General features: G+C 40.6%; 4 protein-coding genes and 1 long non-coding RNA gene across 6 annotated transcripts in view; 4 read left to right on the plus strand and 1 right to left on the minus strand.

Moving 5' to 3' along the window:
- LOC124129445 overlaps window positions 1-15617 on the minus strand; it is a 40136-nt gene extending 24519 nt beyond the window's left edge. Inside the window, exons 1-5 of the mRNA XM_048384859.1 lie at window positions 15599-15617; window positions 14006-14106; window positions 13475-13629; window positions 11882-11958; window positions 1358-1492 (exon numbers count right to left, since the gene is read on the minus strand). Of these exons, the coding sequence (XP_048240816.1) occupies window positions 1358-1492; window positions 11882-11958; window positions 13475-13629; window positions 14006-14096 (458 nt within the window). The 5' untranslated portion in view covers window positions 14097-14106; window positions 15599-15617. The remainder of the gene's footprint in view (window positions 1-1357; window positions 1493-11881; window positions 11959-13474; window positions 13630-14005; window positions 14107-15598) is intronic.
- Window positions 2780-3313, plus strand: LOC125374103. Its single transcript, XR_007218521.1, has 2 exons — window positions 2780-2943; window positions 3248-3313. It is a non-coding gene; the product is annotated as an uncharacterized LOC125374103 (long non-coding RNA).
- LOC125374101 lies at window positions 4640-6650 on the plus strand. The gene has a single exon (XM_048384862.1). It carries the CDS (start codon window positions 4811-4813, stop codon window positions 6212-6214), a length of 1404 nt encoding a protein of 467 aa, XP_048240819.1. The 5' UTR covers window positions 4640-4810; the 3' UTR covers window positions 6215-6650.
- LOC124120015 lies at window positions 8647-11639 on the plus strand. 2 transcript variants are annotated; one of them, XM_048384860.1, is made up of 3 exons: window positions 8647-10830; window positions 11211-11269; window positions 11574-11639. In XM_048384860.1, the coding sequence occupies exon 1, from the start codon at window positions 8759-8761 to the stop codon at window positions 10526-10528; it is 1770 nt and encodes a 589-aa protein (XP_048240817.1). In that variant the 5' UTR covers window positions 8647-8758; the 3' UTR covers window positions 10529-10830; window positions 11211-11269; window positions 11574-11639. The 2 variants fall into 2 exon arrangements, with proteins under 2 accessions (XP_048240817.1, XP_048240818.1); XM_048384861.1 differs by having other exon boundaries at window positions 11211-11639.
- Window positions 15618-15665: 48 nt separating the features above from the next.
- LOC124127878 (zinc finger protein-like 1) overlaps window positions 15666-24315 on the plus strand; it is a 30890-nt gene continuing 22240 nt past the window's right edge. The window contains exon 1 of the mRNA XM_046491263.2: window positions 15666-15868. Within this exon, the coding sequence (XP_046347219.1) occupies window positions 15767-15868 (102 nt within the window). The 5' untranslated portion in view covers window positions 15666-15766. The remainder of the gene's footprint in view (window positions 15869-24315) is intronic.

Raw genomic sequence — 24315 nt, forward strand, 5'->3', positions numbered from 1 at the left:
GTGATAGACGGTATGCTGGACGTAAAATAATGTATATACATATACAATGTACATAGTAAGTTGATAGGCACCAGGAAAAATACCAGGGAACATAATGTAAAGTGGATATGCCAGGTGTGAAGTGGATATGCCATGCGTAAAGTGGATATGCCATGTGTAAAGTAGGTAAGCCAGGTGTGAAGTGGATATGCCAGGTGTAAAGTAGGTAAGCCAGGTGCGAAGTGGATATGCCAGGTGTAAAGTAGGTAAGCCAGGTGTGAAAAGGGTATGCCATGTGAAGAGTGGGTGTATCAGGTGTAAAGTTGATATGCCTTGTTTGAAATGGGTATGCTTGGTGTAAAGTAGGTATGCCAGGAGTGAAGTGGGTATGCCAGGTGTCAAGTGGATATGCCATGTGTAAAGTAGGTAAGCCAGGTGTGAAGTGGGTATGCCAGGTGTGAAGTTGATATGCCAGGTGTAAAGTAGGTATGCCAGGAGTGAAGTGGGTATGCCAGGTGTGAAGTGGGTATGCGAGGTATAGAGTGGATATACCAGGTGTGAAGTGGATATGCCAGGTGTAAAGTAGGTAAACCAGGTATGAAGTGGGTATGCCAGGTGTGAAGTGGATAAGTAGGTAAGCCAGGGGTGAAGTGGATAAGTAGGTAAGTCAGGCGTAAAATGGGTAAGCCAGGAGTGAGTGAGTGAGTGAGTATGGTTTTACGCCGCTTTTAGCAATATTCCAGCAATATCACGGCGGGGGACACCAGAAATGGGCTTCACACATTGTACCCATGTCCCCAGGAGTGAAGTGGATATGCTATGAGTTAAGCGGGTATGCCAGGAGTGAAGTGGGTATGCCGGGTGTGAAGTGGGCATGCCAGGAGTGAAGTGGATATGCCATGAGTGAAGTGGGTATGCCAGGAGTGAAGTGGGCATGCCAGGAGTGAAGTGGGTATGCCAGGAGTGAAGTGGATATGCCAGGAGTGAAGTGGGTATGCCGGGTGTGAAGTGGATATGCTATGAGTGAAGTGGGTATGCCAGGAGTGAAGTGGGTATGCCAGGAGTAAAGTGGATATGCTATGAGTGAAGTGGGTATGCCAGGTGTGAAGTGGGTATGCCAGGAGTAAAGTGGATATGCTATGAGTGAAGTGGGTATGCCGGGTGTGAAGTGGATATGCTATGAGTGAAGTGGGTATGCCAGGAGAGAAGTGGGTATGCCAGGAGTGAAGTGGGTATACCAGGTGTGAAGTGGGTATGCCAGGTGTGAAGTGGATACGCCAGGTGTAAAGTGGGTATGCCAGGTATAGAGTGGTCATACAGGTTTAAAGTAGACACGCCCTGCGTAAAGTGCGAGGTGTGACTTGTACACGGAGGATACGCTGCTGCAGTGGTGCAGTAGTTGACGGTCTGTACCAGGATCGCTGTGGTTCCCATCACTCGTACCAGGAAGTACTCCAACATAGCGTGTGTCGGCAGCTCAACCACCTTGCCGGTCTGCTGGCCAAGTCTGGCTCTGAACAGGCACAAATAATGATTAGAAAGTAGAAAACAAGGAAAATCGGACTTACTTGAGTTAAGTTCACTTTGGTTTTGAGATGTCGTCGTGTTAGGACATACATTCGTGACCTTAGTTTGATAATTCGGATTGATAGGATGCATATTCTTCAGTTTGGTTTGAAATGTCGTCATGATAGGACGTACATTGAACAGTTTCAACATTGAACATTGAACAATGCTAGCCAAAATAGGGCTAGACTGATAAGTTGATAGCAATAGATTTTGAGAATCATATTTAGTTAATTTTGTCACATTTACAATTCTTCATCTTTTTCAAGAAGAGATTCACGTTTAGTTTCCCGAATTTATTATCTGAATTATTTCATCATATCAAGAAAGTCAAGTTTAATTCCCCGCATACAACAGTGAGGGAATTCGCATTTTTGTTAATAGTTAATATTCCACTGCACAACATGTGGTTGTGAGTGTAGTTGTTTGTGTGTTTTACATGTACTTGTGTGTGTGTGTGTGTGTGTGATTGTCTGTGTGTGTGATTGTCTGTGTGTGTGTGATTGTCTGTGTGTGTGTGATTGTCTGTGTGTGTGTGTGTGGGGGGGGATTTTCTGTGTGTTTAGTGCATGTGATTGGGTGTACAGTTGTTTGTGTTTTGGTGTGTGTGTGTGATTGTCTGTGTGATTGTGTGTGTGTGTGTGTGTGTGTGTGTGTGTGTGTGTGTGTGTGTGTGTGTGTGTGTGTGTGTGACAGATACAACATTGTACATATTTATTTTATTCACCTTCAGTATCTGCTTTTAAGTGTTCAACTTTAAACATAAATCATTAGTTAAGATAGATTAAATGTAGTTAATATGTCCTTCATGTTGTAAGCCTTAACAAACCCAAGCCATGACGTGCTCAACTGATTGGCCAAGCTAACCCTCAAAGTTGACCCTTTGTCTCACTGCATGTTCTCAGTCTGCACACATTTCCTGCACAGACAAGTTGACAGGTGAAATCACCTAAAATCAGGTTAGTATAATATATATGTGTATACTTGTATGTTATTGCAGTTAAATGTTGCAGTATATTAAACCTATAATATTAAACTTACCTAAACGTGTTTAATATTATCATATTCTCAGTTACAATCTATTTAAATAAATGTGGTAAACAAGACTTATAAATGTAAGCTTTGGTAATTACTAATATATCACTTTTCTGTCTCTTTATTCTTGTATGTATGAGGAAGAATGTATGTGTTGTTTTATGGAATAGGCTAGGTTTTAAATGCTTTTGTGATCAGTTATGTATAATATACAGTCTGTACTATACGGGATCCGGAGAAATATTTTAACGTGTATGTAAATAGTTGTATTAGTCATTGTTATAAAAGTATATGTTTTATTCAGATATCCGGAATTATAAGTTGCGGCGGTAGTCGGGAAGACACCCCAGTCTCACCCACAGGGTAGGCACATAATAAATGTATAGTCAGTTTCTATATTTGTGAAACACATAAGTGTATCACACCCGTAAAGACATGTATATATATGTATTTTTGAAAGAGATTTATAATCTCTTTACACCTAGTTAATATATCAATAATTATTCTATTTGGTTCTTACATCAGTTAGCAGATCATTGTACAGTGTAACAACTAATATATGAAGAAGATGTGTTTGTAATGTAAAATGGTTTGTAATACTGTGATGTCGATGATTGCATTATGTATATTGTTAATATTACTTATCATTCCTTTTAATATGTTTCAGGGTGTATATCCTAGATAGATATAAATATCACAAATCCATTGGCCGAATAAACGTCTCTCACCCGTAGCGTGTGTTTGCTTATCGCTCATTCACTGCCCTGCTACAAATGGAGCCCCCAGTGAGGACTATAGTCGCCATGGAAGAAACGACGTAGATCGCCAGCAACATCCACTTTTGGTGATTTCTTTGAAGTGACCTTTGTGTGACCTTGGACACTGTCACGTGACATTTGTGTGTTTATTGTGACTTTTCCAGTATTGGATATTGCTACTTCAGCTTGGACATTCCATTCAATTCATGGACATTCTGATCATGTGAGTCCCCATCATGTATTAATGCATTGTATAAAGGTTACATCCTTTGCTAGCTAGCATTTAACTTTAAATTTACTTTGTACCTGGCGCCAGTTCAATTAAGTTGTGTAAACTGTGACTTTGTTTACGTCACATATTTTGTATTTTGTTCATGTACAAAGCTTTGTATTACAGTAGACTTCTTTGTCAGCTACTTCTCATTATTCTGTTGGTACCAACATTATCTACGTAGCTACAGGTTCTTTATTATATCATGTGTTTAGTTTAGCTTAGTTTAGTTCTGTTTGGTATTGTTAAGTTTAGCTTAGCTTAGTTTATTTTTGTATAGTTTTGATTTAGTTTACCATCAGCTTTTAGTTAGTTTACTTATATAACGGTACTCAGTGTGTATGTGTGTATGAAAATGGCTTGATTTCATTTCTACTTTCTCTCCTTGTTTAATCAAATAAAAGGTTAGCAAATAAAATTTAATGGTATAAACAACATGTAAGCTAAACATGTCTTAATTTACTGACTGTATGACGACAGACTTTTGCACTTTCTTTGAACATTTCACATTTTGATACTAACATCCCCTTCCACTCCCTCTGTGTTGTCTGTAGATTTAGTATTTAGTCACTTCCTTGGTTTGTAAATACACTTTGTAAGTATTGTATTTTCAACTTGGGATTTGTCGTATGCCTAGCATTATATTCAAGTATATGTACACCCTGTCGTGTGTGCACTTGTGCTGCGTTTCTTTCTTTTGAACGCCATGATATAACGGGAATACTGTTTAAACCGGCCTTAAACCTGCCTTACACTAAACTCACTCACTCTTTTTTGTGTGTGAGTATATTATTACACTTTGCCGTCACACCTGCTATTTTGGGAGAGATTGCCTTTCAGCTTAATTTGTGTATTAGTTGTCTGAACTAGACATTCCACTTGTTTGTCTTTGTTTGCCCTAGTAGTTGGTACAGGTACTCTGTCATTTACTTGAACTCGCATTATCCACTCCACTACACACGTGTATAGTAGATATTTTCTATTTTGCGTTCTCATAGCTGTATTTCTGCAGGATTGCAACATGTGTCACGTTGCTTATTTCAGGCTTCGGTGCATGTGTCCTTAGTCATACTCATATAGTTACATGCCAGTGTGACCCTCTATATCACTTGGTACTTCCTACACACTCACCACGCGATAAGTGTTTCACTCATTTGACTTCCTGGTACCCTTAGATATTCCCTCTTTACCTCGTTGGCACATGGTCTGCTTTTTGAGCAGTTGTGTTTGTTTTCTTTGCCTACTTCTGCTGCATTCCTTAACCATGGAGTTCAAGGATGAGGAGCTGGAAGGCATGGCCACACTCTTTAAGAAGTTGGGGATGCAACCGAAGGCTGACACGCCTGAGGATTTTAAAGCCTGGATCAAGGACATGTATTCTCACCAAGGCCCTCTTACCGGGGAATATGAAGAGACAACTGGACCTCCTACTCAACCACAGACACAGGATGTTAAGCCTGTAGCTGTAGCATACCATCAGTTCCCTAAGCTGCCATTGTTTAGTGGAGATTTTCAGGGCAAGGATGTCTCATTTGACCTTTGGACTTACGAAGTGGATTGTCTCTTGAAGTCAACAATCTATACACCAGATGTCATTGATCAGGCCATCAGGCATTCCTTGAAGGGAGAGGCAGCCAGAGTAGCAATGAGGTTAGGATCCAAGGCTTCAATACAGGACTTACTGAACAAACTCTACAGTATTTATGGAACTGTTCAGCGCAGAGAAGCTCTCTTGGCTCAGTTTTATAGCGCTTCCCAGGGTGAAGTTGAAGATGTTGCTACTTGGGGATGCCGTTTGGAACACTTGCTTTCCAAAGTCACGGATCACCACGCTATTCCTTTTCAAGAACAGGATGACATGTTGAGGAATATGTTGTGGAGTGGTCTTAGGCCATCATTGAAGAATGTGTCCGGCCATAAGTTTGATTCTGTCTCCTCCTTTGATGGACTCAGGATATCCCTGAGGGAGATTGAGTATGACATGAAGCAAGGAAGAGATCCAACACCATCACCTAGGAATAGGACTGCTACTGCCAAGATGGCCTCCGAGTCAGATACAGTGACGAGGAAAGATATTGATAGTCTGACTTCTGCTATCCAACATTTGCAAAGTCAGGTTACAGATCTGACGACCAAGCAACAGGGGACAGCCTATGCCTATCAGCACCAGGCTATCACCCCCAGTCAACAGAGGGGCAGACGCCGAGGCAATCTGCCATTTACCTCTCAGGAAGTGATTGCACCACCCCAAGGAGCTACCCCATATGGATCCTTCTCACCCCACGGCTTGGATCAAGGACCAGATGATAGAGTCTACGCACCACAAGGTATTGGAGCTACCGCAAACCCTTACTACAGAGGTACAAGAGTAAACCATAGCGGACAGGGACCTACACTTCCTACATCTGGTGTTCAGATAGGTGCACAGAGGAACCCGTATCCACCACCACCTGAGAAGGATTATCCTTATTCTACTAGGTCTCAGGAAGTTACATGCTTCAGATGTGGTTACCCAGGACACATTGCCATTGGATGTCGAGTTCGTCTGGACCATCTTCGTCGCCCTTTAAACTGGCAAGGGTCTATGGGCAGGGGTCACCACTAGACTTACTTCAGAACCCCAACAGAGTACCTGAAGGATTAGTTGGTCAAGCAAATGAAGATAACATCATGCTTGATGGTAAGCCAGTTCGAGCTTTACTTGACACAGGAGCCACAGTGTCCATCATATCTGAGTCCTTTTATGAGGAACAGTTACAGCACATTGAACTGGAGCCACTCGGTAATATTTTAGACATTGAGTGTGCAGGCGGCGAGACTTTACCATATAAGGGGTTTATTAAAGTGGATGTATCCATCACTGGAGGAGGTGTTGATGTTGATGCTGTTCCATGTTTATTCCTTATAGTACCAAGTACCAGATACAGTGCCCGTGTACCGGTACTTCTAGGAACTAACATCTTGAACTGCTTATTGGACAATTGCCGGAACCAGCATGGAACTAGGTTTCTACAGAAGGCCCCATTGCACACCCCGTGGTATTTAACCTACAGGACTATTGTGCTTGGAAAGAAGGAACTGGAACGAAACAAGTGGCGACTTGGACTTGTGAGAAGCGCTGAAGACAGGAATGCCATGATCCCAGCAAATGGTAGAGTTGTAGTGAAGGGTCAAGTAACCAAGGGATTGAGGACATCTAGACTTTGTGCTCTTCTACAACCAACCCCACAGGCATCCACTCCTTCTGATGTCGACATAGCTCCAACAGTCATCACTTATGACAAGGACAGCCCAGGTGACATCGAAGTGCATGTTTTCAACATCACCACCCGTACCATAGTTATACCTCCCAGATCCTTACTCTGTGAACTTCAACCAGTGACTCTGCAGGATGCCCCATGTGGTCGACCTATAGATGAGAAGACTCTATTGGAACAAGTGGAAATAGAGAAAGAGAGTTTGACTTCTAAGGAGATAGAACAAGGCCTTGATATTATCTTGAAGTTCAAGGACATCTTTTCCAAGAATGAAGAGGATCTTGGGCACTCATCAGCTGTTCAACACCAGATTGATTTGACAGATGACCATCCTTTTAAGCAAAGACATCGTCGAATACCACCAGCCATGTTTGATGAGGTCCGAAGTCACTTACAACAACTTTTGTCTGCAGGAGTCATCCGAAGTTCACACAGCCCTTGGGCATCCAATGTTGTCTTAGCTAGGAAGAAGAATGGAGCTTTAAGGATGTGTATAGATTTTAGACAGCTTAACAACCGCACCATCAAAGATTCTTATGCTTTACCACGTATCGAGGAGCTGTTAGACTGTTTAGGAGGCATGACCTATTTCTCTGTTTTGGATATGAAGAGCGGGTACCATCAGGTTGAGATAGAGGAGAGCCATAAGGAAAGAACTGCCTTTACTGTTGGACCATTGGGTTTCTTTGAATATAACAGGATGCCATTTGGTCTTTCCAATGCCCCAGCGACTTACCAGCGACTTATGGAACAGTGTCTCGAGGGACTCCATCTGAAGATCTGCCTCATTTACCTCGATGACCTTATAATCTTTTCCAAGACTTATGAGGAACATGTTCAACGTCTAGAGATGGTTTTCAGAAGACTCCAGGAATGTGGACTGAAGCTCGCGCCAAAGAAGTGTAAATTCTTCAAGCGCCGGGTGAGATATGTTGGCTATATAGTTTCTGCTAATGGCATCGAGGCAGACCAAGAAAAGGTTGACAAGATAAAGAACTGGCCTACCCCATCAACTCCTGAGGAAGTTAGGAAAGTTTCTCGGATTTGCTGGTTATTACCGGAAATTCGTGAAAGACTTTTCTAGCATTGCAAGACCTCTGTCTGAACTGATGCCAAAGTGTGCCAAGAAATCCAGGAAACAAGCCACAAAGACTATGATATGGAAGTGGGGTCAGGACCAAGAAAGAGCCTTTGAGGAGATCAAGACATGCCTTTCATCCCCTCCCGTTTTAGGGTATGCTGACTACACAAAGCCCTTCGAGCTCCATACAGATGCCAGCACTCAGGGTTTGGGAGCAGTACTGTATCAGCATCAAGATGGCCACCCACGAGTCATAGCATATGCAAGTAGGGGATTGAAACCTTCTGAAAGAAACTACTCTGCACATAAACTGGAGTTTCTGTGTTTAAAGTGGTCAATTTCAGAAAAGTTTCATGACTATTTGTATGGTCATGACTTTGTGGTGATGACTGACAACAATCCCTTGACGTACGTTCTGACCACAGCTCGATTGGATGCTACTGGACACCGTTGGTTAGCTTCTCTAGCCAACTACAACTTTACCATCCAGTACAGATCAGGAAAATCCAACGTAGATGCTGATGCCCTGTCCAGATTGCCTCAAAGAGAACATCAAGTACAAATGGAAGAGGTCAACAAGGACTCAATAAGAGCAATCTGTGAAGTTTTACAAGTGTCAAGTCTTGTTGAAAGTTTGATTCTATCCACCCCTGACATAGATGAGCAAGAAGAGATAACTGAAGACAGATGGGAGTTTAATGCCAGGGATTGGAGACGAACTCAATCAAAGGATCCAGAGATTGGTATCATCATTGATCATCTCAGAAACAGGACTAAACCAGACAGGACACATTTTGTTGGGAATCAAGAGATGACTACACTGTTGAAAAGTTTTCAACACTTTCAGCTAAAGCGAGGTGTTTTGTATAGAGTCATCAAGACAGAGGGAGAAGATCAAGAACAGTTAGTCCTTCCAACAAGATGTAGATCGGCCGTATTGCGAAGTCTCCACGACAACGTTGGGCATCCAGGGAGAGACAGGACCTTGTCTCTCATCAAGGACAGATTTTATTGGCCTGGGATGACCAAGGATGTAGAGACTCATGTTCAACAATGTGTGCCGTGTCTGCGTCATAAAACACCAACAGGAAGAGCTCCACTGGTCAGTATAGAAACCTCACAACCTCTAGAACTGGTCTGCATGGATTTTCTCACCCTGGAGCCATCAAAGGGAGGACAACAACATGTTCTAGTTGTGACTGACCACTTCACCCGCTATGCCCAGGCCTACGCTACCAAGAACATGACGGCCAAGACAACTGCTGAAGTCTTCTTCAACAATTTCATTCTACATTATGGGATACCTAAGCGTATTCACTCGGATCAAGGAGCAAACTTCACTGGGAATCTCATGCGAGAGTTATGTCAGCTTCTGAAAATCAACAAATCCCGGACCACACCATATCATCCAATGGGGAATGGAATGTGTGAACGTTTTAACAAGACTCTCTGCAACATGCTTGGTACTCTTGATCCAGATAGCAAGAAGAAGTGGAAAGCCTTTGTTGGACCATTAGTACACGCATATAACAGTACTCGCCATGAATCAACAGGCTTTGCACCATTCTTCTTGATGTATGGACGTCATCCACGTCTCCCGGTGGATATAGCTTTTGGACTTGACATGGATTCAGCCAAGTCAACATCAATGACCTGTTACATCAAAGACTTGAAAGATCGTCTCAGCCAAGCTTATGACATAGCATCGTCTGCAGCTAAGAAAGCCCAGTCCAGGAACAAGAGTTTATACAACCAGAAAGCAAGAGCAGCTGTCATTGAGAAGGGAGACAGAGTACTTGTAAAAGTGGTTGCCTTTGACGGCCGGCACAAGTTAGCAGACAGATGGGAAGAAGATATTTATGTCATCTTGGACCAACCAAATTCATCCATACCAGTATTTGTCGTTGGTAAGGAGAATGGACACGGACGGACAAGAACCTTGCACAGGAATTTACTGCTTCCTATCGGCTCTCTTCCCCAAACAGCACCAGTGCCTAAACCAAGACGAATCAAGTCTCCACAACCACAACCTAAAGTTCGACCAAGGACGTGTGTAAACCAGACATCCAGAGAAGACACCACAGGCATCTCACATGATGAAGATGAACTGGAAGATGGAGAAGATATGGTGTTAGTCACCACTCATCATTCGGACTCTGCAGGGTCAGCTCTTTATCCAGCTGACAGGCCACCTGAAGACAAGCCGAACGAAGATGTTGAGAGTGAGGACCAGAACACTGAAGTTGATGGAAGGGATGAGACTGCAGATGTTGAACAACAGGAACAGCCTTCAGAAGAACCTCCAGTTCCACCTGTGGATGTCCCACCAGACAGAGAACTTGCTGCTGCTGCACCGATTCCAACAGTACCACCGAATCCTCAACCAAGGAGGTCTGTTCGAGAGCGGAGACCCCCAAAATGGATGAGCGGTGGTGAGTTTGCTCTTTCAGCAGTTACTCAACCAGACTGGTTATCTCGAGCAAACTATCTCAGTTCTCTCATAGAGGAAGGATTGCTTGAGGGCCAGCCAAAACGTCTCTCTGATGCTCTACTGGATCTGGTCACAGGAAAGAATACATGACGAGGACGTCATTTCACCGAGGGGGGAAGTGTGTGACAGATACAACATTGTACATATTTATTTTATTCACCTTCAGTATCTGCTTTTAAGTGTTCAACTTTAAACATAAATCATTAGTTAAGATAGATTAAATGTAGTTAATATGTCCTTCATGTTGTAAGCCTTAACAAACCCAAGCCATGACGTGCTCAACTGATTGGCCAAGCTAACCCTCAAAGTTGACCCTTTGTCTCACTGCATGTTCTCAGTCTGCACACATTTCCTGCACAGACAAGTTGACAGGTGAAATCACCTAAAATCAGGTTAGTATAATATATATGTGTATACTTGTATGTTATTGCAGTTAAATGTTGCAGTATATTAAACCTATAATATTAAACTTACCTAAACGTGTTTAATATTATCATATTCTCAGTTACAATCTATTTAAATAAATGTGGTAAACAAGACTTATAAATGTAAGCTTTGGTAATTACTAATATATCACTTTTCTGTCTCTTTATTCTTGTATGTATGAGGAAGAATGTATGTGTTGTTTTATGGAATAGGCTAGGTTTTAAATGCTTTTGTGATCAGTTATGTATAATATACAGTCTGTACTATACGGGATCCGGAGAAATATTTTAACGTGTATGTAAATAGTTGTATTAGTCATTGTTATAAAAGTATATGTTTTATTCAGATATCCGGAATTATAAGTTGCGGCGGTAGTCGGGAAGACACCCCAGTCTCACCCACAGGGTAGGCACATAATAAATGTATAGTCAGTTTCTATATTTGTGAAACACATAAGTGTATCACACCCGTAAAGACATGTATATATATGTATTTTTGAAAGAGATTTATAATCTCTTTACACCTAGTTAATATATCAATAATTATTCTATTTGGTTCTTACATCAGTTAGCAGATCATTGTACAGTGTAACAACTAATATATGAAGAAGATGTGTTTGTAATGTAAAATGGTTTGTAATACTGTGATGTCGATGATTGCATTATGTATATTGTTAATATTACTTATCATTCCTTTTAATATGTTTCAGGGTGTATATCCTAGATAGATATAAATATCACAAATCCATTGGCCGAATAAACGTCTCTCACCCGTAGCGTGTGTTTGCTTATCGCTCATTCACTGCCCTGCTACATGTGTGTGTGTGATTGTCTGTATGTGTGTGTGATTATCTGTGTGTGTGATTGTGTGTGTGTGGAGCTGTGTTTGTAGGTGTGTGAGTGCGAGCATGCGTGCATACGTGCGTGCACTCGTGTGTGTAACTCTATTATATAAATCTGTAATACATGGTAGTCAGGGCATGCATTTATCTAACTGTTTAAGGGGGGACTCACTTACTGTTTAAAATGTTGATGCATTTTGCAGACAAGTCCAACAAAGTCTGTTTCTTGATAGCGCTTCAGACATCCCTCAACCTGGAGTAGAATCACAGTAGCAGAAGCTATAACTACTGAGTGCTATCACATCCACATTGTGTCATGTATCTCACTGGGATCTACTCACCTGTGTCAGTGTTTGTGATGTCTTATGTCTACATCACGTGGATCTACTCACCTGTGTCAGTGTTTGTGATGTCTTATGTCTACATCACGTGGATCTACTCACCTGTGTCAGTGTTTGTGATGTCTTATGTCTACATCATGTGGTTCTACTCACCTGTGTCAGTGTTTGTGATGTCTTATGTCTACATCATATGGATCTACTCACCTGTGTCAGTGTTTGTGATGTCTTATGTCTACATCACGTGGGTCTGCTCACCTGTGTCAGTGTTTGTGATGTCTTATGTCTACATCACGTGGATCTACTCACCTGTGTCAGTGTTTGTGATGTCTTATGTCTACATCACGTGGGTCTGCTCACCTGTGTCAGTGTTTGTGATGTCTTATGTCTACATCACGTGGATCTACTCACCTGTGTCAGTGTTTGTGATGTCTTATGTCTACATCACGTGGGTCTGCTCACCTGTGTCAGTGTTTGTGATGTCTTATGTCTACATCACGTGGATCTACTCACCTGTGTCAGTGTTTGTGATGTCTTATGTCTACATCACGTGGGTCTGCTCACCTGTGTCAGTGTTTGTGATGTCTTATGTCTACATCATGTGGATCTTCTCACCTGTGTCAGTGTTTGTGATGTCTTATGTCTACATCACGTGGGTCTGCTCACCTGTGTCAGTGTTTGTGATGTCTTATGTCTACATCATGTGGATCTTCTCACCTGTGTCAGTGTTTGTGATGTCTTATGTCTACATCACGTGGGTCTGCTCACCTGTGTCAGTGTTTGTGATGTCTTATGTCTACATCATGTGGATCTTCTCACCTGTGTCAGTGTTTGTGATGTCTTATGTCTACATCACGTGGGTCTGCTCACCTGTGTCAGTGTTTGTGATGTCTTATGTCTACATCACGTGGATCTACTCACCTGTGTCAGTGTTTGTGATGTCTTATGTCTACATCATGTGGATCTTCTCACCTGTGTCAGTGTTTGTGATGTCTTATGTCTACATCATTTGGATCTTCTCACCTGTGTCAGTGTTTGTGATGTCTTATGTCTACATCATTTGGATCTACTCACCTGTGTCAGTGTTTGTGATGTCTTACGTCTACATCACGTGGATCTACTCACCTGTGTCAGTGTTTGTGATGTCTTACGTCTACATCACGTGGATCTACTCACCTGTGTCAGTGTTTGTGATGTCTTATGTCTACATCACGTGGATCTACTCACCTGTGTCAGTGTTTGTGATGTCTTACGTCTACATCACGTGGATCTACTCACCTGTGTCAGTGTTTGTGATGTCTTATGTCTACATCACGTGGATCTACTCACCTGTGTCAGTGTTTGTGATGTCTTATGTCTACATCACAAGGATCTACTCACCTGTGTCAGTGTTTGTGATGTCTTACGTCTACATCACAAGGATCTACTTACCTGTGTAAGTGTCTGTAATGTCTTATGCCTGCGCATCTGGTTTCTTCTTTTGATAAGGAAGCGTGACAGGACAAAGAGTTCAGAGGCCAGGAATTCAAGGTCCTTCATGATGTCTACTGCACTGGACAAAACATCCACTGTCCTGTCGACATTGGCTGGACAAAGATGTGTCAATGTTAGTTGAGTAACATACTCTGGATTGACATCCTCATTCAACAAAAGTAGAGGAAGCAGATATGTTGACTGATGCAAGATGCAGTTTGCACAAAAAAACCTTTACACTTTGCCAAGGGGCTATTATTGAGTATATTTACAAGACAAAATTAACTCAAGTGGGTCTGCAGCTAGTGGTTTAAGACCATTTCATCAGAATAAAAATGACCTTTATATACAACTGACTGAAGAAACATTTTTGTGAAACACGAAAAGGGATATCGTCCTACTTCTCCAATCCTACTGATGACTGGGAATAGATATGCACCTGCGCCAGGGCAGAGACTACTGAGAATAAAGAAGACATGTTTTCCTGACCTGTGATGCACTGACTGGCGGCCACCCGCTGCAGATGTTGAGAGGGAGATTGTAGATGACGACAGTTCCAGACAACGTCCAGTGATACCATGGTGTTCTGTCTGACCGAGAGGGATCAGCACATCACTCATCCACAATCATGTCAATACATGTGATTTCTACAGTTTTCATTGCATATTCAAGACATGATTTTATCCTACAATTTGATGTTTACTTTAATTGCTCTCTTAATTATTCACAATGTCAAGATCAAAGGTAATTTCACACACTCAACAATGCATGATATGTTATTTTTGTAGGATTAACAGAAATAGCAACACTTCCTGACATATGAGTACAGCTCGAAGCATCACAAGGAAGATTATATAGTAGACAGGTGCTGCAATCAAGGCTACATATCAGCAAATAAAAATTATTTATGCACGGCTGCAATGTTGCGCCGGTAGCTTTAGGCCATGCCATCCCTCCAGTTTTGTTTTGGAATCCGATTATGGAGTATGAGATTTCAGCAGTTTCACTTGAACATTAAAACTACTTTCTATGAATGTTTGGACATTTTTTGTCTCTGGAATTGACTTAAAGCACCTTGGTAAGTAGATTTCTTTTCTTAATGATACATGCACTTTAGAAAAAAGACTTTGTAAAATACCTATGTGTTTTGTTAGAACACTTTATATCCTGAAATACACAAGAAAATAGTTCAGGAAAGGTTTTCAGTGAGTGACTCCTTAGTCTGCCAACAGTCTCGGTTGTGCATTCAGTGTCATGTGTGTAACCTAGACGTAGCTCTGTGAAAATTGTTATCATAAACTGTTATCATAAACTTTTTAAAATGAATTGGGATACATCACACCTACAAAATATAGGATACATTCCTTCAGCATGTAATAATTAATTGTCATAGTCTTTGATTTTAATGGCTAATATACACGGGAGTTGATGAAATAATATTTAAACTCTATATCAACATAGCATACTCATAGGCCTATATCATTTGTAACTGAAATGCTTTCACTACTTTCAGTGTCACTCTTGGTCACTCATACAGCAGTAGAAACTAATATTTTAGTCCACTAGTCCTTATAATGACAACATATAGCAAAACCCTTAAAATGGCAAAATCCTACTAGTCCTTATGATACCTTAACTATTGGGCAGTTTGGCAAGGATTACAGGACTAGTGCCAATTTCTAAGGCTGCTTATATTTTTAAATTTGAACTGAATGATTTAAAAAATCTACAGTTAATTTCCACAACATAAGCATATCATGTCATAGCTAGTCTAGTAGTAATTGTGTGGTCGTGTCAGATTGTAGATGAGACCTTGGTTAAATATTACCAGAAAATGAAGGATGACAATCGTTAACTGAGTGGAGTATTCACATAAACTAGGCCTAATCCATGCCAACCGGAAGATCCCTCATGGCAGATGCCATTTTGATTACAATCTCGTAGAATCTATAGCAGACGAATTTTATTTTCGACATTTGTAAGATGTAAAGCAGTTGCTGCTGAATACAGTGGATATAAGGAGTTCTTGTCCGAGTTCTTCTATGGTGATTATCTTCTCATGATATATAATTTGTCACTTACGTTTGTAGAAAAATCGCAAAATGCTGGTAATTTTTGCTACCAATATTGAATCACATGACTGATCGCGAGACTTGGCGAGAATTCCACGCTGTAAATAACATGGCGGCTTGTGCAAAGTTGACGTAGTTGTTCATAGGATTTATTTGAACGCTGTAACATTTTTAAATTATGGGGTTGTGTAAGTGCCCGAAACGGAAGGTTACCAACTTGTTCTGCTTTGAACATAGAGTGAACGTGTGTGAGAACTGCTTAGTGACGAATCACCAACAGGTACGACACATCCTCGTTTTGTTGACTCAATGTCAGTATGCCTGTTACTCCGTGTGAATCTATGAATGCTGATTGTTGACTAATACAATGTCATCGAAATGTTTTGATAATCTGAGTTGTTGAATGACACATTTGTCGCAAAAGACCAAAGTTTTGTATCTTGTGCATGTGATAGTTTTGATTCGTGTGATTCAAGTCAGTCACCAGACCCAGCTAGCGCTATATAGTAGCAGGCTAATGGTAAAGTACGGAAGCCTTTTAGGGCCATGTTTTTAAAAAAAATAATTCGATACTATGTTGAAATTTCAAGAAACTAAGTTGAAATTTCAACATACTATAATTGAGAATTTTTTTATTATATTCTTTCAAAATTCGGAATTTTTAAAAGTTCATATTATATTAAATTCAGAGGTATTTGAAGTTGCATTGAATGCAAAAATATAAAAACTGTTTATTGGTCTTGTTATAAGTGAATACAGGTTACCTCTACAAAGCCATTACATTAGTTAGCATGGTACTCAATGGTATTGTGGTCTTTAATTCATACTGGATTGTAAATGGTCCACACTTACACTTACCTATAAATCATCCGTCGGACGCGAACTTGTGACCTTCGGATTGTTAACCTGACAGCTAATTGTTATGGTTCTGTTCGGATGAACAAAACCTTCCAAATGGCGTGCTGGTTTTCTTGGGGGAATTAGTCAGCAAAGAGCCGGAGTCACAGGAGACAAATTACAATTTTATTTACAAGAACAATTGACAATGAATAGTTTACAATATCGTAGAATATTTAATTGAGGGTGCCACAGAGAGTCAGTACAACCCTCTGGGCTGTGGGAGAAAGGTCTGCTTGGCATGAGTGTCAAACCCCTTCTGCTTAACATTTTGCTTCTGTTTGTATTTAACAAAAATTAGAACAATAAAAAGGAAAATGATTGGTTGATACATGATGGGGTGTATCAAATCACGTGAGCACCTTGATTAAAATCATGAAAAAATTTAGAAAATATCTGTTGACGAGTTAGCGGTGCACATGCTTGCAAATCCTGCAGTCGAGCGAAATCTGCATGACACTTTACGAACCGGATTTCGATTTCAGTGCCCGATTTTGATTGGACTATGCATAGACTCGTTAGTCCAGTCAAAATGTAACTCCATAATATCAGCCTGGTTCAGCAAGGGTGGAAACTGGACTTTTATAGTCAGTTAACTCTTTTGCCTCGGGAAGATGCATTTTGACAGGAATCAACTGTCAAGCACGTCTACAGTGGTGCAGACAGCGTCTACTCTGGACGGCAATGCAGTGGGGACAAGTTCTATTCACTGACGAGTCTCGTTTTCACCGCAGCCCCAACGATGGACCGATTTGAGTGTACCGACGTTGAGGTGAACGTTACGTCAATCATTGTGTCATGGAAGAAGATCGGTTCAGGGGCGGGAGCGTTATGGTATGGGGTGGGATTACAGCAAGACAGAGGACTCGTTTGATAGTGGTAGAGGGAAATCTCAATGGACAGCACTACCGCGACGAGATCATCAGCCCTGTTGTTCTACCATTTTTGCGTCGTCATGGCCCAGGCATTACCTTTCAACATGACAACGCCCGGCCTCATATTGCTCGACTTGTTCAGGATTCTCTTCAACAAAACAACGTGAATGTCATCCCCTGGCCGGCTCGCTCCCCTGATCTCTCACCAGCATATGTTGGATGAGATGGATCGGCGCCTTCAATGTCAACCACATGTTACACAGATACTCCAGGAACTTCGAAACATGCTCCAGCAGATATGGACAGATATCCCACAGAACTTTTTGCGACGTCTGGTCCATTCCATGAGACGAAGATGTGCTGCTTGCATCGCAACCAGAAGTGGACACACGCACTATTGATTTGTAAATTGACATTTTGGCATGTTCATGTTTTTTTTTATGAAATCACGCATTTTCTGAAGTCAGTATGGCAACTAAACCATTTGAACACTTACAGGAGTCTTTTATCTGTTGCAAACCGAAATTGTTTCAGATTTGGTAAAAAACATAACTTTGCATTAAATCTTATTCATGTCACAGAAACTTTTGTTGTTCAGTATATGTAGACATAACTTTTGTCTTATTGAATAGTATGTCTAGGAGATGTGTTCTCTTTACCTTAGACTAGCATCTATGTAAAAAGCTATGACTGATACTACTGATATTTTGTACATGCATTTTACCTGATATGTATTACTTGCTAAACCATAATTATATGAAATGTTGTATAAATGTTACACCATGATAACTCATAAAAGCACTTGCTGTGGAACCAATTATCATATGAGAACTTAGTGTAAATGTTATATCATGATAGCTAACTGACTGAGCTATGCCCACACTGTGAAACTAAGTGCAAATTTACCTGGTCATGCCTAAATTTATCTGGTCATGCCTATGTTGTTATGGAACTGAATGAAAAGGGTCGAATAGGTGATGGACACTTACGAAGGTTACGGGTAGGCATGGTGTCTCGTGACTTTGGCACACTCGTCCCATTCCGTAATCTACAAGATACCGAGTGGTGAGGAATGAGCCGATATGGCGAGAACTAAAAACGGCTCTTGGCGTCAGACGTTGAACTTGCGGGTACGCATGAATGACAAGGAATTTAACCAATCGTCGGATGATTTTGTGACAGAAAAGTGTGACAGGGAACACTGTAAGGATCATCTGGATAATTGTAAGGACCGAGGGAGGCATAAGCATGGCTTGTGACGACACAAGAGTGAGTTCGCTTTTGAATCAGTACTGAATAAATGTAGGGGGTGAAAGTGGATTGTGTAAATGCTTCCGGACAGTTTCCAGTAGCCAAAATATTCGACACTAAATCATTTCATCCTTTTTTCTCGACGTTATTGTGTGAAGAATATTAGGAGCAGCTACAGAATCAATGGCGAATCAATAATAGCCACTAAACGGGTACCTAACCCTAATGATCGTAGAGGGTAGATTGATTGTGAAGGGGATCCAAGGACTAAGGATAGAGTTCGGGGTAACCTACGCTAACACCGGCGACATTTGGATGTGTTCAGCACCAATATAATATTACATAATAAACTGCATCCTGTGCATAATGGTAAAAATTGATGAATCGAAAAAATAATATATGTATATTAGTTCCCATTTATCATCATTTTAGCCACTTAAATTACGAAAAATATGAACTAAGAAATATATATGAAAATAAAAGTGCTTTCTTAAACTAGCGCTTGCTATAAAATGCGCCGCCGCAGGCTATATTTAGTATACAAATATTCAAAACTCTCAACATCGCTGGGTGTATTCAATGATATTGTGCATAGAGATGATAGATCACTGGGAGGAGCTTTTGCACACTCAATGACCCCTGACGTCACAGGGCATTGTTTCGCTGGTGTGTCTGGCAACAAAATACTATTAATTACGTCCTAGGGTATTGTCACGTGTTTGAAATGTTTGAGGTACTGTATTCTAAAGGTAGGCTGGCAACCCTGTATTATCACGGTGATGCTATTTGTGGTATGATGCATGTGAAATATGTGCTTTACATCACTTCCTGTTTTTGATTATTCATTCTGCATAAACAACCCGGAGATAGTCCAAACAAATGTATTTCTTTCTGACCAAATTCCAATGGACATGATGGAGGTAGGGGTAATGCCTAAAACTGTCATGAACAAGTTAATATGCATGATATGTTTATTCTTGATAGCCATGACATTCTGCAGGGAGTGAGAGTCCTGTATTTGATCGAGTGATGAAATATCGTGCATAGATTTGCATAAGTAAACAGCCGACAGATTTTGGCTTTAAAGATTTTCTGATACTGTGGTAATATAGAGCCTGCGATAATATAGAGTCAGACTATGCATAAAATCTGTTGAAAATGCTGCCAAAAGCCAAGTTTGGGCTAGCATGGCTAGTGGACTGAATTATTTTTTTGTTCAGATTTCAGTAAACAAGCCGAAATTGCAAACTGATGCAACACTATTGGTAATAAGTGGTCTTATTACTCTAAATATTAGGAGAGTTCCGACAGCCAGGGAGCATACATTGCGGAAAACTGTTACGCTGTAACAGCACAAGTTTTACTGTCAAGAATATTTCATTTTTAACAGAAGAATTTGTCCTGCAAGGTTTTGATAGCATTTAGAACATCGTCCTGACCAGTGTTTTGACCATCAGAGTAACCTAGTTTCATAGTTGTGCCCCTTGTAGTAATTAGGGATATGCTGATTACTGATTACAATTCATCAATGGAACCAGCTGTTTTCGTCCTCTAATTTTAATGACAACACATAGCAAAACCCTAAATAATGGCTAACTTCTACTAGTCATTCTGACACTTTAACTGTTGGGTAGTTTGGCAAGGACTAGTGCCAATTTCTAATGCTGCAGTTATACCCAAATATCTGAGATTCTCACAAAGTATATCATTTTGTATATCTCTTGTCAAAATACTCTCAAAATTTCATATTAAAACAATTAATGTCACAAACCATGTGCAAACTGCAAAATGTATGGTTGTCATTTCATCATCTACAGATCAGGGTAGAAATGGGCACTGGTCCTGTTGTCCTTGCCAAACTGGCCCATAAGGACTATTATAAATTTGCCAGTTTTAAGGGTTTTGCTATATGTTATTATAAGGACTAGTGGACTAAGAATGTTAGGTTCTACTGCGGTAGACCCACCACAAATTGCAACAGAAATGTTTTTAGTTGTTTCATATTTAACAAGCCTTCCTTAACATCATATCAAAAATCTAGAAAAATCTAAATGGGGGAACATTTCCAAATTCAGTCATCTTTACTATAGCAATTACCTAGCATTTTCATAGAAAAAATAAAAATTTCAATTTTTGAAATTTACTCCAAGTTAACTATGTTACATATCAAATGAAAGCTACTAATACAGGCTTCATTATGTTGTACCGTTCCATATTCTGTCTTGTTTTGGCTCAAAGAAATCAGCAAAAATCTATTTTCAGCTTTCAATAATAGTAATCTATCGTGTTCCAAACAGTATTAAATGGTCATATGCTGAGCGAAACAACCCATTAAGTTATCAATGCAGCACACACATGCATAGTAACAGGTATGCACATCATAGTTCACTTCAAATGCCTCAGGCTGTTGGCAGTTCAAACAAGACATACCACGACATTCGCCACACAGTGAAGAACACTGCAAATGTGACGCCTACAGCTGCATCTATTTGAATCACACATGCTCGTTTTATAGTAGCATTGTATTATTGCGAGCAGTTCTTTAGGAGCTGCTGGCATACCGGTTAACAGTGGAATTTGTTCACCAATAACTCTCCAACCCCATTCTTCTGCTGCAATTTCATCCACCACTTTCCATTGAAGCATCTGATGATAGACCCACATGCAGTGAAATTTTGCAGCAGCTGATGTTGGGGGTAAGCATTTCAGGGTGACGTAAGTCACACTTGATGTGACCTTCGCACGAAACCGACGGTATCTTAGATAATTTAGGTCTTCTCCTTGTAAACTGTTGTAAAGGCACAAGAGAGCCTATTCTCCAGATATTATTATCTGTTCTCTGGTTATATCCTGCAACGGCTTGTCAAACACCTTAGCATGTTCCCTGAAGCCAGGACTTGACTGGAATATTTTCAAAGATACTGCTTTCCCTATGCTGTCTTTGTTTATTTTTGGCGTTCACAAGGAATTGTTCCTTCTCGGACTGAATGATCATGTCACTGTCAAACTTTGCAGTTGCTCCAACTACACCCTCGGTTCTCCTCAGATGTGCCATATCCTTTGTTGATGGGTTCTCGTTGTAGCCACCAAAGACAATTGTAGGCATGCCATAATGACTGGTGACATATTTGCAGTACATGCCACATACATCATTGTAAGTGATTCCACGAGGCCATGGTAAACGCTGCAGTAGTGATCCACCATCAAGCATATTGTCATGGTGACTGATTAACGACACCCATTGTCTGAAGAACATTTGATTGCAAAGGCTCATTACCCTGGAGCCATGACATCTATATGCCTTGAAACATTTAATTGCTGTTATTTATAAGATGCTAATCCTAATTGTTAATCCCCAGTTTTGTGTACATCGACCGTCTGCCATCCTGAACAGTATGTGCAAGTATGTCACTTATGATTTACTGTTTACATTTATATTTATTACTTACTAAATGTCAGGTGACCTTGGCTATATAAGCCTTGGTCCAGAGAAGGAGAGAAGAGAAGAGAAGGAGAGAAAGAGGAGAGGAGAGGAAAAGAAAGGTCTTACCCTTAGCCTAGCTAGGGTTAGGCTGGGTGCTTCCGGGGCACCTAGACAACAACCACTACCACTATGTGCTGACCTGACACATAGTGTCTTTTGTATGTATATATCTACATGTATAAAGTAAAACTGTATATACCGCAAGCCATCGTCTCCAAGTTGTCACTTCCTACTGAGAACCATACGTCGGCCCCTTGCATATACGAGTATGCAAATCGTTCATTAATCAATGTCGGACCGACACGCGTTGTTACTTTGGTGGAGCTATCGGGTATGACAGACTTCTTAGTCTGTCCTTTCCTGTACCTCATTGCAGCATGGCATATGGTTCACAAAACTGTAGGAAGTGACAGTCTCTTATTAAAAGGATATACTACCTTCCTGGAGGCCAGTCACCAAGAACGAAGAAATGGCCTTTAACAAGATTGAAGAAAGAACGAGAACCTCTCCGATCAAGGACAAGTTCTCCGATCCCAAACCTTCCCTGCTCAAATATCTAAGCAACACTGCTAAGACTTCCCCTTCAAGATGTCGTTCCTGCACACTGTACAGGACCAAAGAAGTATACACGCCTATCCCACAGAGATCCGACCACAGCCATCCATCATCATGCAGACCCTGCACAATACAGAAACCGCCTCACGGGCACCTACAAGATGGACACTGTGTACAAGATATCTCATGGGGACTTATTAATTTGTGTTTACTTACATGGACTCAATCAAGGATATATATTGTGTGACTGTTGAATATTGCAACCAGGTATGTTTAATCAAAGCCAGTATATTAATGCCAAAATGTGTCGTTCAAAAATTCAGTTTTATATATGTGCAATATACTCCAAATTACATCTTTAGTCAAGCTAGATCTTTGAAGTTATTGTGTAGGGAATCTTTGAAATGTCTCCAGGCCACGCCAGACATATAGATACAGCTAGGGCCCAGACAAACCTAAGCTGTAGGGTTATCGAGTCACACCTTAAAGCTCGACTCGTAATTTCAAAAATCTAAACGACAACATTTGTAATTTGTTACAAGTAATTAATGTGCACAGTTTGGTACAAAATTGAATGTATTGTCTAGGACTTTGAATTCAGATTAGGGATATTCATGGGTGAGCCACCCCCACACATATGTTTATTGTATGTCAGTATTAAGTAATTAACAGCACAGCAGTATTCAGCATTTCAGAGTTTTGATGTCGGAATTAAGGATTTTTTTTTCTTGGGCATCGCACCCACAATATCTGGGCAAGCTCCGTCAAAGACACGGGAAGAGCACCCATTGTACTTAAAATAGCAATAGTACCCACAAGTACCGTTTGAGTCACGCGGTAAAGCTAGACTCCTGGTTTCAAATTTCTTTATGCGAAATATTTGCTGAGATGTTTAATTTGTACTTTTTATGACATTACTCATTATCATTATTCGGTACTGAGTCGCACTGCCAAACTAGACTCCTGAATTCAAAGAACCTTCAGTGATATATTTATTGAATCTGTGCAAAGCAGTAATTACCTTGTAGTGAAATTGCACATTACAAAGATCACTTGGTTAGTTTTCAAACTGGCACTAATTCAAATTGGCTAGATGATCACTTTCATACCGTCATTGTATAGATATATTTGTTGCATAAGGATTTCATATAACTGATTTTGATCACATGGTTGTTTTCGTTGGTGAAAAAACTCACACATCAATTTGGACTCATATAAGCTTGGGGTCCAAGCTTCACGTAACGGAGGGAAGTTGTCATGGTGACTGATTAACGACACCCATTGTCTGAAGAACATTTGATTGCAAAGGCTCATTACCCTGGAGCCATGACATCTATATGCCTTGAAACATTTAATTGCTGTTATTTAAAAGATGCTAATCCTAATTGTTAATCCCCAGTTTTGTGTACATCGACCGTCTGCCATCCTGAACAGTATGTGCAAGTATGTCACTTATGATTTACTGTTTACATTTATATTTATTACTTACTAAATGTCAGGTGACCTTGGCTATATAAGCCTTGGTCCAGAGAAGGAGAGAAGAGAAGAGAAGGAGAGAAGAGGAGAGAAGGGGTTTGACTCTCTTACCAAGCAGACCTCTCTCCCACAGCCCAGAGTGTTGTACCGACCCTCAGTTATTATCTAAGTATATTGTAAATTGTTAAT

Source organism: Haliotis rufescens, unplaced genomic scaffold (assembly GCF_023055435.1).
Source record: "Haliotis rufescens isolate VD_foot unplaced genomic scaffold, xgHalRufe1.0.p SCAF_51, whole genome shotgun sequence".
NCBI lineage: Eukaryota > Metazoa > Mollusca > Gastropoda > Lepetellida > Haliotidae > Haliotis > Haliotis rufescens.

Excerpts from the sequence above, each read along its gene's own strand:
- LOC125374101 (XM_048384862.1), top strand. The coding sequence starts at position 4,811 with ATGGTCTGCTTTTTGAGCAGTTGTGTTTGTTTTCTTTGCCTACTTCTG.
- LOC124120015 (XM_048384861.1), top strand. The coding sequence starts at position 8,759 with ATGACTACACTGTTGAAAAGTTTTCAACACTTTCAGCTAAAGCGAGGT.